Here is a 15,871-nt window from a genome sequence, read left to right on the forward strand (position 1 = left end):
TCCTCCAGCCACTCCAATGCTAACAGAATTGCAACTAGTTCAACCGCATACACACTCAAGTAATCTGATGTTCTCCTATTAAAGCTGAAGTAGGCAAGATTGGAGCAAATATGATTTTAAAAAGTTATTTCTATAAAACGGTCACTATATCGTGACAGTAGTGCATGAAACAGGTAACCTGAAAAAAATCAAGTTCCTCTGTGTCATCCGGTGCTCCTAATGGCATCCGCAACAGAACGGAGGAAATCAACCAATCAGAGCCAAGCTGGAGCCTGTCGTCTCTGAACAGCCGTCAATCACTCATGACCTCCGGTCAAACTAGGCAGCGCTGATCAAATATGAATAAATATTCTGTTACTGAACTGTTCCAATGTTTGGAATTTGGACTGCTGTACCCAGTTTTAAAACGCTAGCCGTCAGTACTACATATTGTTCCTTTAATGCCTATAATAAAGACTCCTAAATAATGATCAGGCATCCATTTAACAACATGAGAATGAGACTATACATTTTAAAAGTAGTAAAGTAATAAAATCCTCCTGTCACAGATGAAAATCTGCTACAGCTACTTGGTCTGGTATGACCGGTGACTAATGTAAGCAAACTGAAAGAAAGCTGTGTAACTAAAATTAGGCTACTCCTCTGTACTTGTGCCACACTGTTTAATTTGCATAATTTACCATTATCCTATGATTGTCACTTGTTGCCACATACAGCAAAACGGTCTCACTTTAAACTGGGCTTTAGTAGCACATTTTGTCCCTGCTTAAGACATCTGAATAGCTAAAGCTGACCTGACTGATAAATAAAAAAATATACAGAATAGATCAAATTTAACAATTCTGTTTTCATTTGATCACATTTCATTCATTTTTTAAAGCGGATACTATCACAGTGAAGAGCAACTGCCCTTTGTTCCAAGAAGAGAAACTCTAAAAAAACAAACAGCAGAAAGACGATTTAATATAATTATTTATGTACAAAACCCTTTGAAATATGTCCATATGTCAAGTATACAGTACCAAATGACAGAACTGGTGTACATTAACATCTTTAACATTACATTAAACAGTCTGTCAAACCACTGAATTGTGTTTGTGATTTAAGAAAAAAAAATTCATGTTGCAAGTTTACGGCATTTGGAAAAGAGCAGAGGGGTTGTTGGCCTAGGAGAAAAATCCTCAAAACATAAAACTGCCCCAGAAAATATAGCTAAAAAAAAGAGAAATATTAAAACCGAAAAACGAAATTTAATGGTCCATACATTAAAATGGCTTAAAAACACAACAAAAAGTGTAATAACGTCCAATCCATATCAGATCAACAAGATTTAACAAAAAAAAGGAGGAGAAAAGAATATGGAGCAGCATCGTTTTTGAGCGCTTCTAACTGGTGTCCATCTGAAACATAAACATGAGAAACGTGATTATTATTTTAAACATTCACAATACGATCAAAATATGGAATAAAAACAATTTCATGGAGTCCAAGTACACACCTTAGCATTGTAAGCATCCAACTGGGCATCCAGCTCCTCTGCAGAAAGCTGGGGTTTGTTTCCTCTTCCTCGACCTCTGAAACCTCCACCGCCGCCGCCACGACCACTACCGCCACCACCACCTTGCCTCCTTTCGCTCCATTCACTTCTTTCGGCCCTTTCGACCTTGGGCTGTCCAAGCCTGCTGCGGTCAAATCCTCTGTTTGAACTGCAATAAAGATCAGGTATTTTTAGACACGACCATACCTTAACAGTAACTTAACATTTTCCAATCACTGATACATACATGTAGTGGCTGCATTATGGCGGATACAAACTACACGAGAATCAAGACGATTTTGGGCTTGATTCCCCCCTTCTGATAATTATCAGCAAAGCCCTGATTTTCTGATGATTCTAAAGATGATCTTTCCAGATATTCCTATGGTGTGAGGTATGTTAAGAGTGTTTTTACATCCCACGATCGGCTCAGAAGTCCTTCCCGGCCGCACCGATCTCAAATCTTAAATATTAAACATGTTCAATATTTACGATGGGATATCCTGTTGTGTGCGGGGAACCCGGATGACGCAGTCACAGGGGAAAGAACGATAGCCAATTGAGAGCCAAGCTGACTGAAGCGGAAGGACAAGCACCGCTGTAATGGCGGCCACGGCCAAAATACAAAGCATAAAGTAGTAGGATGGAGCTCAGAAATGGAGGACCAACTTGTTGATTTGTGGCAACACCACAAGTGTTTATTTAACGTGTCTCCATGACTTCATCCATTACTTTTATTTCAGTACAAAGTAGTGCAAAAACTAACGTCGCTAATTCTTCCTGCCTGTTGTCCGCCATGTCTGTTTACACTAAAGTCACATTTGATCGCAAGAGATTTACGTTTTTTAGTCGTGACTCTTGTTGTTCATGAATGGAATCTGTTAGTGGTGGCTGTTTTGGTCAACTCGTTGCTCACCACACACTACAGGAACAAAACTATTCAATTTAACATAATATGTCGTCGTGTGGGGTCGCTCACATTTTAAAAATCTTCAGCCTTTAGTAGAGAAGTTCAGTTTATAAATGTTTGCCCTTGTCTTCTCATAATTCCCAATCACTGATCTTCCCAAACTGCATGGCCATTTTCACACGACTTACCTCTGTGTGGATTGTCTACTCTCTGTGTCGACTTCTGAAGTCACTTGCTGGATTTTCATGGGACGGCCTAAAAAACAAAAACAAAAGATGTTAGAGACCATTTTCCTGAAGTACTTCTGAACAAGTAACCACAGTAGAACAATGCTATTGTAGCATGAGAACAAATCCTCACCATCAAGTGGAACACCGTTATAGTGCTTCATGGCTTTGAGTGCATCTGCCTTGCCCTCAAAGTGAACATCTGCCGTTCCTTTACTGCGACCGGACCGGTCGTAGTGCACAGATGCTTTCTGTAAAGTCCCAAACTCTGCAAACAACTCCTGGGGAGCATTGTAGAAACGTCAGTTATGTTCACAACACGTTGATGCTAGCCAAGTGGATTAATCAGGTTTAGTAAATTACCTTGATATCCGAGTCGGAGACGCCAAAGTCCAGATTGGAAACCAGCAGCTTTCCGTTACTTTCTACGCTTCTTTCTGCTCCAGCACTTTGTCCTCTGCGTCCACCAGTGTGCTCCTCAAACATGTCATGCTGCCACTTGTCTGGTAACTCTCTGGGCTGTGAAGAGCAACAAAAGAGAACAATGTCTTCAGGTTCCACGTGTTCTGGCAAATTTTTTTTTTTTTTTTTACAAAGGATGGAATGGTGATTAGAGAAATATTAGTTGAGTTGACCACCAATTCCAACATAGGTGAGTGATGAACAGAGCGATTCAAAGCAAGCAAATGTGACCCAAATCCAACAGATAGATAGATCCCTAAAAAATTCTTGGGAGTCAGTAGCCCGTGACGGGAGACTTTGGCCAATCATAGGTCATTTCAGAAAGAGAGCGTTCCCATCGGCTGTTCAATCACTCGCAAATCTTGCGAATGAGAAAGTGTGCTCCAACTGGTGGGCGGTGCTTGTTATTTCCTCAATTGATCTCAACATGGCTGCCGGGTCACAAACTTTCTAATTTTTTTTACAGCTAAACAGCTCAGCTCTGATTGGTTGTTTCCTCCGGCCTGGAGAGACCGGAGGAAACCGGGCACGTGTTTTTTTTTTAGATTACCTGTCTCATGCACTACTGCCAGGATATAGTTACCGTTTTAATCATATTTGCGCCAATTCTACCCACTGCTGCTTTAAATCCTTAGAAATCTAATAGATTTGTTAAAGAAATAGCATTTCCACCGTGTGGCCATTTTTGAGATTCAAGTTCTTCCAACTATTCTTCCAACTCCCATTGTAAAAAAATAGTATAAAAATAAGGATATTAAAAAAAATGGGGGAAAAAGAAGCTGAATAATTAGACCAACAGCTGATCCTCATCACCTGACAATTGAAACTTCAGACACAAAGCAGCCATGTTGAGATAAGATCCATCACAACTAGTCCAACATGGGGACATTTATTAATCAGGCTGACTTCATTCATCTATTGTTTCTGAACACAGATGAAGTTAAGAGCACCGACACAAATCTAAATGTAGAAGTAATTCACGCGGGGCATGGTAAAGGTCTTTCATGTAATTGAGGATTTCTAGCTTATCCCCTGTAAGTTAGCTGCTGAACACACTAGTCAGTAGTCAGGGGAAGTCCATTGTCATGTAACGCTCAACAATGGCCGATAAGCCTCGACGAACGCATTAGGAAACACCTCGCTACGCTACTTTCATTTCACTAATCCGCTTCGTTTTACCGCCTCCTCTCTCTCTTACCCGGGTGATTCTCTCCGTCTTACACGGGTGTACTCTGTCTCTTACCCGGGTGTACGGCGTGGATCTGTTGGTTCTCTCCCGGTTGAAGTTGTTATTCTGTCGACTCCTCGCTGGCCTCGACGCTCCGCCGGCCCGACCTGAACTTCCAGCCTGGCCGCCGGACGAGCGTCCTCCGCGGCCGCTGCCTCCTTTCTTGTTGAGCTTGATGATGTCGTCTAGAGACATACTCATCTTATCTGCCATCATGGTGCCGGAGCTGGTCGCTAACGCTGAGTGGGGACGAACAAAGAAGTTTGGTCTGGAGACGCGCTTGTTTATCAGCTCCTCTCTCCGGTGGCGCGGTGTGAAAACGAGCGGAAATGACGTAAATGCTTTTGCAGAAGTGACGATATACCTTAAATCCCGCCCCTTTACTTTTTTTTCTAAAAACTTTATTGAAAGTTTAGAACAGTAGAGTAAAAGTGTTTTTTCCATACTTTATTTCCGAAGTTGAATAAAGTAGTTACACAAACATGTTCAGATTTTTTATTACAAAAAATGCAGCAAATAATATTTCAAAGTATAAAATAATATAAAAATAAAATAAATGATGCAACAAATCAAATCTAAGGAAAGGAAAAGATTAATAAAAACAAAAAAAGAATGAAACAATCAGGGTCTGTTAAACAGTTGGAATACATTTGAAATGTCTCAATAATCAAATAGTGTTTGTCAATTTCCCCCCCACACACATGCACGAGCACCGCCTCATCGTAACTACTTCACAGACACAGAGCGGAGAAAGGACCTCAACTCAACAACGCTACCTCATGACAAGTAACCGCGGCAGTGCTAGTGCGGGGCTGACTTTTCTCTTCCATTCTCCAGGAAACGTGCGGCAGCAACACGCTTTGAGTTCAGGCTGGTGCACGCCAAGGGTAGAGTACGAGCAGGGAGGCAGGGAGGCATCTGATTGGTTCTTTCCAAGCAGACCTCGAGGCAGTGATTGGTAGATGCTTTTACAGGATTACAGCAGCTACAGATGACGGCTCTTTTCCGGTTCCTTTTTCAGAGCTCATCAGTAATGGATCGCTGTTGTGGGGGGAAAGACCATTTCAACCAATATAACAAATAGTGAAGACTGGAGAACATTGTCAACCCTGCCTTTAACTATTAACGAAGTGTTACAAATATCTATCTATGTTTATAGATGTTTTACAAACTATTTCTTTAAGGTTTAGAAATAATATCTTAATCATTAACAAATACTTATATATATAGTATATAACATGTTATAATGTCTGCAACAATAAACTATTAAATTGACAGAAATTATAGCATAATAATTAGTAAACATTGTTAATTATCATTTTGTTGTTTGTTGACAGTAAAATAACTAATTTTAATTAACTATAAATTTACCATTTATAAATGATGGTTATTATAAACTGTTACTGGTTATTTCTCTTTTAAAATGTTGTTTTCTTGGGGGAAAAAATAATATCTCTGTTATTTGCAGCATTTCACCTCCCAGCATATGGACGGACGGAATTTCAATAGAAGAAGAAGGAATTTATATATATATAAATTTACAAAACCACAATACACTACAAATATAATAACAATAAATATATAACAATAAAATACACATCATACAATACACATATTTTCCTTTTTTTACAGACTAAGGTAAACTAGATCTCGTTCTATCTATCCCAATCGACATACTTGGAACGTATAGTTAGTGAGAGGTTTATGTATTTTTTGGAAAAGAGGGGCTTGGTGGGTGTAGAAGAAGCAGGAGCACAATGGATCCGTTGTGTGTTTAGAGGATGAGGTCAGAAAAGTCCAGGTTGATAAAGGGTCAGTCGCGGCAGCGTTTTTTAATGTGGAAAAAGACGTATAATATGCTATGGAGAGAAGGGTTGTTGATCAAGCTACATCAAATGGGAATTGAGGGAAACATGTTTAATTGGATTATGGATTTTTTAGGTGGAAGAGCCATCCAGGTTAAGATAGGCTCAGAGCTTTCAGAAAGCCATGTTGTAGAACATGGTACGCCCCAGGGGAGTGTTAAAGGTCCTACATTATTCTCAATTATGATAAGCGATATATTTAGAGGTGTTCCGGCAGAGATGGGAAGGTCTCTGTTTGCGGATGATGGGGCTTTGTGGAAGAGGGGAAGGAATATACCAGAGCACCTTCAGCCATAGACTGAGACCACGAGGTGCACCACAGAACGCCACAGGAGGTCTTTCCTACCAGCGGCCATCAGACTATATAACTCCTCCACCTTCTGCAGGAAGGACAGCTGAAAACACCGGACACTGACAACAAATATAATATCAATATCATGTGCAATACTATTTTTTCCATTCTCATGTGCGATATCACTGTTCATTGTGTGCAATATTAATGTCCAACATGTGCAATATTACTTATTTTTCTGTTTTTTTAGCTTACTTTACCTTTCTTATTTTACTTATCTTATTTAATCATTTTACTAAATGTATCTTACTTAATTGTTATTCCTTTAGGCACTGGTGCTAGAAATAGTACTTTTTATTTTATACACTTGAACTTGTTGTAATTTTGTTGTAATTTTGAGCAATCTCTGGCACAAGAATTTCCTTCGGGATTAATAAAGTTCTATCTTGTCTTATCTTATCTTAATATGGGGCATATAGTTAAGAAACTACAAGAAGGAATAAAACAAGTGGAAAGATGGGGAACAGAATGGGTTTTACATTTTCGGTGGAAAAAACTAAAGCCATGTTCTTTACAAACAAAAAGTAAAGGAAGGAATGAATCTGAGTTTATATGGAAGTTAGTTAGAGAGAGTAAAATGCTTTCGGTTTTTGGGGGTTCATTTTTTGACCCCAGGTTAACATGGAGAGAGCATATAATGAGTATAGTGAACAAAAGTAAGAAAGTATTTAATGTTATGAGGTGTCTGGCAGGGCTGGAATGGGGAGCAGATGTTGCATCGTTGAGATATAGATATATAATTTATATCTATATATATATAGATGTAGCATTAATCCAAACGAGAATTGATTATTGGTGTGTTGTGTATGGGTCAGCAGCAAAGTCTGTGCTCTCAGACCTGGATGCTATTCAAGCCCGGGCGCTGAGGATGTGCCTATAAGCGCAGTGAAAACTGCACCTGTGTGTGCTCTTCAAGTTGAGGCAGGAGAGATGCCACTGTGGCTCCGTAGGAAGCAGCTGATGGCCAATTATTGATTAAATCTGAGGGGACACAATGGATGTCATCCAACTAAGAGGGTCTTGGAGGCTTGTTGGGAGAGAGGAAAGGCAAAGAAAACAAGTTTTGGATGGATATGGGAGGGCATAGCAGAACAAATGAAAATTCAAGGACTGAATTCTTTCCAATTGTGTTGTGGCCTGAGAGACTGGATGCTGCAAAATGCTAATGTAGACATTGAAATACTGAATATTAAACACAGAAATAAGACAGCAGATCTAGTAAAGGAGTATTACAATCACAGGGATAGGAAGTACAGTGATCATGTACAGATTTTTACAGATGGACCAAAGAATCCACAGACAGAGGCAACAGGGGCACCAGTTATGATACCCAGCCACCAGATGGGGTTTAAAGTGGCAGTAGGCAGTATATTTTTGGCATCATTGGGAAAAAATTCCATAATAACCTTTCAGCATATTATAATTCAAGTGTTCTGAGAGAAAACTAGACTTCTGCTCCTCCTCATGGCTCTGTTTTCAGGCTTTAGAACATCTAGCCCGTGACGGGAGACTTTGACCAATCACAGGTCACAAACTTTTTCATTTTACAGCTAAACCGTGCACTACAAAGTGAAATCTGAGAACATTTGAGGAGAGAAATAGGCATTAACTTAACAGAAAATGTATTAATATTTGATCAGCGCTGCCTAGTATGACTGTTTGATCGGAGTTCACGAGTGATTGACAGCCGGCTCTCATAAAGGCAGATGGACAGCGGACCTCAGATCAGCTCTTACTGCTTGTTTTCCTTCGGTCTGTGAAATCTTGCAGATGCCGTTAGGAGCACTGGAGGACACAGAGGCACATGCTTTTTTTCAGGTTACCTGTTTCATGTACTACTGTCACGATATAGCAACAGTTTTATAGAAATAACTTTTTTAAATCATATTTGCTCCAATCTCGCCTACATCAGCTTTAATAGGAGAACATCAGATTACTTGAGTGTGTCTGCGGTTGAACTAGTTGCAATTCTGTTAGCATTACTCATGTGGGTACCAGCACACTCACGGATCCCAGGAAACCAGAAGGTAGATAAATTAGCAAAGGAGGCGACGATGAAAGAGCAGGTCATAGCAGAAGTACAAAACTTTCAAAATCAGAGGGAAAAAGCATCGTCTGGAGTAGGGATGCTCATTTTGAAAAATGTTCTTAACCGATAACCAACCCTCGTTAACCCATTATTAACCGTTAACAGACAAGATTTGTGCCTCGCATGCAGTGGTGCACCAGCTGCAGGAGCACGACAGATATTCGTTGACGGGAGTCCCCAGTTAACCGTCCAGGAGCGCTAACTTAGCAGCTATCATGATACCAGATATAATGTTCTGATGGATTGTACCAGATATCATGTTGTGATGGACTGTACCAGATATCATGTTCTGATGGACTGTACCAGATATCATGTTGTGATGGACTGTATCAGATATCATGTTGTGATGGACTGTACCAGATATCATGTTCTGATGGACTGTACCAGATATCATGTTCTGATGGACTGTATCAGATATCATGTTCTGATGGACTGTACCAGATACCATGTTCTGATGGACTGATCCAGATATCATGTTCTGATGGACTGTATCAGATATCATGTTGTGATGGACTGATCCAGATATCATGTTCTGATGGACTGTACCAGATATCATGTTCTGATGGACTGATCCAGATATCATGTTCTGATGGACTGTACCAGATATCATGTTCTGATGGACTGATCCGGATATCATGTTGTGATGGACTGATCCAGATATCATGTTCTGATGGACTGATCCAGATATCATGTTCTGATGGACTGATCCAGATATCATGTTCTGATGGACTGATCCAGATATCATGTTCTGATGGACTGTATCAGATATCATGTTCTGATGGACTGTACCAGATATCATGTTCTGATGGACTGTACCAGATATCATGTTGTGATGGACTGTATCAGATATCATGTTCTGATGGACTGTATCAGATATCATGTTCTGATGGACTGTACCAGATATCATGTTCTGATGGACTGTATCAGATATCATGTTGTGATGGACTGATCCAGATATCATGTTGTGATGGACTGTACCAGATATCATGTTCTGATGGACTGTACCAGATATCATGTTCTGATGGACTGTATCAGATATCATGTTCTGATGGACTGTACCAGATATCATGTTCTGATGGACTGATCCAGATATCATGTTCTGATGGACTGTACCAGATATCATGTTCTGATGGACTGATCCAGATATCATGTTCTGATGGACTGATCCAGATATCATGTTGTGATGGACTGTATCAGATATCATGTTCTGATGGACTGATCCAGATATACCACTTCTCGGTCACTGCCAAAGACATCAAGAACTCCCAGCAAGCATGCTGAGGCTGCGGGAACCAACGCACGGGCATCAATCACAGGGACGTCCCACACCAACACACATGGACGTACTGAGGAGAGATGCTGGACAGTGCTGGCAAGCTAGCCAGATGTATGGTCGACTGAGACAGCTGGAAGCTCCACTTGAAAGCCCGTCTGAGGACGACCCAATGACATCAATTCCGATAGTTGTATTATCACTCTTTCCATCCACCACTATTGGTTTTGTGTTATCAGTCCTACTTGTATTAGCTATTACAGCTGCTAGGCTACTATTGTGGCTGCTTCTCTCTCTCTCTCTCTCTCTCTCTCTCTCTCTCTCTCCATCTCTATCTCTATCTCTATCTCTATCTCTATCTCTATCTATCTATCTACCTATTTATCCCCCCATCCAGTCTCGGCAGATGGCCGCCCGCCCAGAGCCCGGTTCTGCTCCAGGTTTCTTCCCAGTAATCGGGGAGTTTTTCCTGCCCACAGTGCGCTTGGTGGATCCTGTTGGGTCTCTAAACTATGGTGTACGGTCATAGACCTGCTCTATATATAAAGCGTCTTGAGATAACTTCTGTTGTGATTTGACGCTATACAAAAATAAATTGAAAAATTGAATTGAATTGAATTGAATTGAATTGAATTGAATTGAATTGAATTGAATTGATATCATGTTGTGATGGACTGATCCAGATATCATGTTGTGATGGACTGTACCAGATATCATGTTCTGATGGACTGTACCAGATATCATGTTCTGATAGACTGATCCAGATATCATGTTCTGATGGACTGATCCAGATATCATGTTCTGATGGACTGTATCAGATATCATGTTGTGATGGACTGATCCAGATATCATGTTCTGATGGACTGATCCAGATATCATGTTCTGATGGACTGTACCAGATATCATGTTCTGATGGACTGTACCAGATATCCTGCAGAAAGAAGCCTCATGCCGTCAGAAACTGTCGTCACAGACCACTCGTTAAAATCAATGCTCAGTACGGAGAACAGCGAAACAACAAAGACTGTAATCGACTATCTTCATCTCTCAGGACTTTACATGAGGATTTAATCCAGTAAATGGAGATCTACATATGACCTGTGGAGGGCAGCAACACGCCTCTGATGCGTCTAGTCTGCCGCAAATTACAAGAGAAGAAGAAGAGTAGGGGTAGCGGTTCTTTTAATCCATCCATGTAGTGGACGGGTCAAACCAGAAGGAGGCAGCAATGCAACACTAAGGATGCCAGCTGTCGTAAAACCCCAAAGAAGAAGAAGAAGAAGAATGTACATACTCCGAGACGGTAGGTGGCGGTCATGGTGGCGGTCATGGTGGCGGACTGCACCTTCAAGCTGCAATTCTCCAAACAACGTAAAGAAGAAGCAGACATGTCCCCGGGCTGCTGATGTTCTAGCTGCATGATGTTGACCAGCATCACACTGACCACAACATGACTTCTACTGAGCAAAGAAACATTCTATCTTCCCTCGTGTTGGATCTCTGAAGGAGACGTCGGACGCTGCTCAGTACGTTAGTTAATATACATTAGCTGAGATCAGCAACAACAGCTTCACCAGTCATCTGTCAACAGCAGCCTGCATGCTAAAGTTAGCTGCTAGCTGCTAGCTGCCAGCTGCTGTGGCTCCTATGGGAGTGTGTCATTGAGTGTTTCTGTGTTTCAGCAGACACAGGGAGGATGAAGGTGAAGATCCGTCAGTGGAACGGAGTGGCCTCCTGGCTGTGGGTGGCTAATGATGAGAACTGTGGCATCTGCAGGATGCCCTTCAATGGCTGCTGCCCAGACTGTGAGTAACCAAGCTGCCGTGATGCTCTGGCTGTCAGAGATGAGCACTAAAAGGATCTGCTGCTTGAAATGTCCACAACTTTCAACGTGACATCTTTTAACGTGACTGCTACAACACTTTGACTTCTTCAGTACATTTTGTATTTAAATACAATTACCAACACAGTAGCAACTAGGTTACATACGTTCATAACAGAGAGAAATAAATACAAATAGGAAACCATTATTGTGGTAAAAAAAAAAAAAACTTTCATATTAAAGGGACTGTTTGTAAGAATCAGAAATGTCTTGTTAACAGCAACACCTGTGGCCGTTAAATCAACAAAAGTCAGCGTCCTGTTGCTCGTGCTTGTGCTCGCTCTACATAGACATGAACGAGCATCGCTCAAAACAGTGAGGAGACACACGTCAGCTAAAAGCACAATATCACTCTATATTTCAGCTGCTTGGCAGTAATGTTAGCTGACCAGACGAAGGTCTCTCCATGAATCAATGCTGATCCTAGTGTTGGCTTTTCCTGCCTCAGCCTCCCGATCGCGGCCGGAGGGAACAGGGGAGACACCGGAGTTTTGGTCGGAGACGATAACGTTTCTCTCTGCAGAGCCCCGTCACTTCACAAGACACGGGAAACCTCTGTTGGTCTGGAGGAGCTGCAGCAGTTATTTCTGCACACACTTCCACTGTACATTCACTAGATATTCTCAGAGCTAAACTAACTCTTCTGCAGTGTGGAGTGTGCGCGCATGCACGTGAGAGGTGGAGCGAGCTGAGCGAGAACGTGCGCGGTGTGTGAGTGAAGGCAGGCAGAGGAGCAGAGTACAGCAGAGACTCCGGTCCTGGAGACCAAAGCTACGGTCTCCCCCGCGTCCTCCGACAGTGGCCAACACTGTTTAACAGACGGGCTTCACTAGATACAACCAAGAGGTTTTGGTGCTTCCGTGTAGTTTGTGTTGGAGTCTGAGTCTGAACAGCATAGCTACAAGCAAGCGCGCATATGCGAGCGCGCATGGGAAACCGACCCGGGTGATTTATACGTAAGAAGTTACAAACAGTCCCTTTAAAATTAAATAATCATTTCTGTCATCATTTGTGTTTTTTAGGGATAAAGAGTTTTAATTTGAAGTAGGCTTTATGCTATAGAATGCTTCTAAGTTTGGCCTCAAGTTTATCATAACATCACAATATTGCATATGTGTAATGACATAATTTTAATCATTGTTGCATTTTAAAATAAATTGGTCATGAATATCAAATGATACTGGCAAATAGTAACATTCTCATTAAAAGTATGCAGTGGTCATTTCCTCATAGGTTATACAAAGCAGTGAAACTAAGTGGTAGTATTTTAAATGATGTAGAAAAGATAATGAAGTGTATGTGTCTAGACCAGTGGTTCCCTCAGGGGAGCCCTGTTCTATCATTGAGTAAACTGATGACCCCCAATTAAGTGACATATTTTATGGATATTTCATATTATATAAAATGCATAACAGTACAGAACGATTGATAAACTGTACAATTAACCCAAATAGTGATCGCAATAACTACATGATGTTTGTGTAAAACGAGCGATTTGGATGAATTTGTATTAGATTCTATCCAGTCAGATTCTATCCTGCCTCAGAGATGAGTTTTCCTGCTATTTTTAGGGACTTTTAATACAATTCTTCATATTACGTATTTTTTTAACAATCATTCAGACTTAGAAGGCCTCTTTCTGATAAATTCAGTCTTCTTCTTGTTTTAACTGTTTTTTTAAATATTCCAATGCAGGACGAGGCTGTTAAACAGAGAGGGAAGGCTCTGTGAACATAACTTGTGTTCAGGTCTTCAACCTGCCCTTATTCTATGAGATTTGTTTTCATTTATATTTTAAATAATAATCCAAACTTTAAATACAGTTTAACAATTTCATTTTGTTTCATTCACAGAAATGAAAGAAATGAAGAGATATAAGCCAACTGTACATCTTTAAAAAAAAAAAAAAAAAGGTTGTCTTACACCCCTTAAAATCTAGAAGGCCTCGTGACCTCTAGTGGTTCTAGTGGGAACCAGTGCTCTCGACTAACTCTAAGATATAGTAATAATTTACTGCTAGAAAGTACTTACTATTAATCTCAAATGTATACCACTGTAACAGACACTCAACACATTACAACATTTAGACAGTAATCAAACAGTATGGTGAAGTAATTAGCAATTCAGGGTAATATTGATAAAACAAAGAGAAATGATTGGCTGTTTTCTGAGAACTGAGCAGGTGATTTAGTGTTTTGTATATTGTATGTGTGGAAAGAATTTAGCAAATTGTGAAAACTGAGCCAAAGCAATCATAAGCCCCATTTCCACCGCAGGAACTTTCCCCCCGGAACTAAGAACCTTTTGAAGAACTCATTGCGTTTCAACCACAGTGACCAGGCTCTAAATTAAGTTCCGGGGCCTTTTTACCCCCCCAAAAAGATTTTCTTTTTCTTTTTCATACGTCAACGGACTAATTAGCCTAATCTTCTCAGGTCTTTGGACCGCGGTGGAAACGCAGACAACAGTGGGCTGAAGGAACCTTTTGGTTCCTTGAAAAGTAGTTTGAGGAACTAATATTATCAGGAACTTTTGGTGGAAACCCGGCTATAATGTACTGCAACTGCTATTCCAGCAGTTAGTTATAGGTGCACGCTTGTTTAGCATGTATTTTAGAAACAAAATCAATCAAGATCTTTGTATAGTTAGTTACAGTCGGTTGGAAAAGTACTGCAGAACATAAATAAGATCATGTATATTATGTAGTAATAATAGGTGATCCAATTTTCCATTCCTCTAAAGATCATATATGATAAGTAGCTGTCTTTTCATTACAGTTAATACATTGAGCTGTAATAATTCAACCTAATATACTGTATATTCAGTTCTGAGTATTGCTAGTCAACATTCTTTTCTCACTATTGTAACAGAATTGTAATATTACTATGACTTATTTTGCAGGTAAAGTGCCTGGGGATGACTGCCCGCTGGTCTGGGGTCAGTGCTCCCACTGTTTCCACATGCACTGCATCTTGAAATGGCTGAACTCGCAGCAGGTCCAGCAGCAGTGCCCCATGTGCCGACAGGAGTGGAAGTTCAAAGAATGAACCTGCAGAGACTCATAGAGAGAGAGAGAGAGAGAGACCCTCACAGAGGCCTGTTTTCATTTTTATATCAGCTGTAAATATCTACGTTTTTGTATTCCTCCATCTGATGTAATGCAACGGACAATTGGAACCTATTGTATTCTGTTGGCAGATTTAGTATGTGATTAAATAAAAAACACAACATCACATGCACTGTATGCCTGTTGCTTTGCACAGTACATGTGAGTGACACAGTGTTTCATCAGTATGGTTGATTGCCCCCCCCCCAACAAGCCCCTGGCAGCGGTTTTGAAGCATATGACCTGAATGTGAGCGTGCTGCTGCTGATTGATCCTGACTTTAATCCCTCTTGATGAGATTAACCAGATTGTTCTGTGTTTCCAGTAATAGGTCTCAAGATGCTCTCAATAAGCAGTTTGTATCAGAGTTCCTTTGAAATGGAACTGGAGATTTTTTATATATTTGATCATTTTGATTCATGTATCCATTCAGACTAACTTTTGTATCCTTAAAGCTGCAATAGTGGAGTTTCTCTTGGCCACTTGGGGGCAGTGGAGCAAGCTGAAACACAACAGTGATGGCAAACAGTTGTCTATTTAGCCGGGATTCTACCAACCGACTTTTAGTCAGACTTTGGGTCTGCGTTTCCACTGTAGTCTAAATACCTGTGAAGATTGTGCTAATTAGTCTGCTGACGTATGAAAAAGCAACATGACGTGTGACGAGGGCTGCTGGTGGTCTCAGCAGTTCAGTATGCCCGCCTGTTTCATCTAAAAAACACATTGGGAAAAAACAACCCCCAGAAAAAAATGTTAGGTTAAAAAGTTCTGTTTTGTCCCACTGCAACGGCAATATTCTATATTTACTGCTGCACATTGGATGTAATGAATGAAATGCAGACGAGGGGAATGAAACTAAGCGTCTGTCTCAACAGTAAATCATCTGTTGTGTGTTTGATGACAATTTTTTTGTGCTTTCGAACGTTAAAGGGACTGTTTG

At 40.7% G+C, this 15,871-nt stretch overlaps 2 protein-coding genes across 3 annotated transcripts; one reads left to right on the top strand and one right to left on the bottom strand.

The window, feature by feature from the left end:
- Positions 1 to 938: 938 nt before the first annotated feature.
- Positions 939 to 4,701, bottom strand: LOC119485773 (THO complex subunit 4-like). The gene is made up of 6 exons (XM_037765528.1): positions 4,380 to 4,701; positions 3,038 to 3,193; positions 2,808 to 2,955; positions 2,636 to 2,702; positions 1,499 to 1,706; positions 939 to 1,400 (listed from the first exon to the last, which is right to left on the bottom strand). The coding sequence occupies exons 1-6, from the start codon at positions 4,578 to 4,580 to the stop codon at positions 1,386 to 1,388; spliced, it is 795 nt and encodes a 264-aa protein (XP_037621456.1). The 5' UTR covers positions 4,581 to 4,701; the 3' UTR covers positions 939 to 1,385.
- Positions 4,702 to 11,258: 6,557 nt separating this feature from the next.
- anapc11 (APC11 anaphase promoting complex subunit 11 homolog (yeast)) lies at positions 11,259 to 15,786 on the top strand. Of its 2 annotated transcripts, none has more exons than XM_037765897.1 (3): positions 11,259 to 11,469; positions 11,629 to 11,748; positions 14,727 to 15,786. In XM_037765897.1, the coding sequence occupies exons 2-3, from the start codon at positions 11,640 to 11,642 to the stop codon at positions 14,870 to 14,872; spliced, it is 255 nt and encodes an 84-aa protein (XP_037621825.1). In that variant the 5' UTR covers positions 11,259 to 11,469; positions 11,629 to 11,639; the 3' UTR covers positions 14,873 to 15,786. The 2 variants fall into 2 exon arrangements, with proteins under 2 accessions (XP_037621825.1, XP_037621824.1); XM_037765896.1 differs by having other exon boundaries at positions 11,260 to 11,469; positions 11,626 to 11,748.
- The last annotated feature ends 85 nt before the right edge of the window (positions 15,787 to 15,871 follow it).

The sequence above is a fragment of the Sebastes umbrosus genome, chromosome 3 (assembly GCF_015220745.1).
Source record: "Sebastes umbrosus isolate fSebUmb1 chromosome 3, fSebUmb1.pri, whole genome shotgun sequence".
In the NCBI taxonomy this organism is placed as follows: domain Eukaryota; kingdom Metazoa; phylum Chordata; class Actinopteri; order Perciformes; family Sebastidae; genus Sebastes; species Sebastes umbrosus.

What these genes read in the sequence shown, in the direction of transcription:
- LOC119485773 (XM_037765528.1), bottom strand. Translation starts at nt 4,580, where the DNA reads ATGATGGCAGATAAGATGAGTATGTCTCTAGACGACATCATCAAGCTC. An exon ending in GATCCACGCCGTACACCCGG is followed by an intron (nt 3,194 to 4,379) that starts GTAAGAGACAGA and finishes TGCTCTTCACAG; the next exon opens with CCCAGAGAGTTACCAGACAA. An exon ending in TCTCCGACTCGGATATCAAG is followed by an intron (nt 2,956 to 3,037) that starts GTAATTTACTAA and finishes AATGCTCCCCAG; the next exon opens with GAGTTGTTTGCAGAGTTTGG.
- anapc11 (XM_037765897.1), top strand. Translation starts at nt 11,640, where the DNA reads ATGAAGGTGAAGATCCGTCAGTGGAACGGAGTGGCCTCCTGGCTGTGG. An exon ending in CAATGGCTGCTGCCCAGACT is followed by an intron (nt 11,749 to 14,726) that starts GTGAGTAACCAA and finishes CTTATTTTGCAG; the next exon opens with GTAAAGTGCCTGGGGATGAC.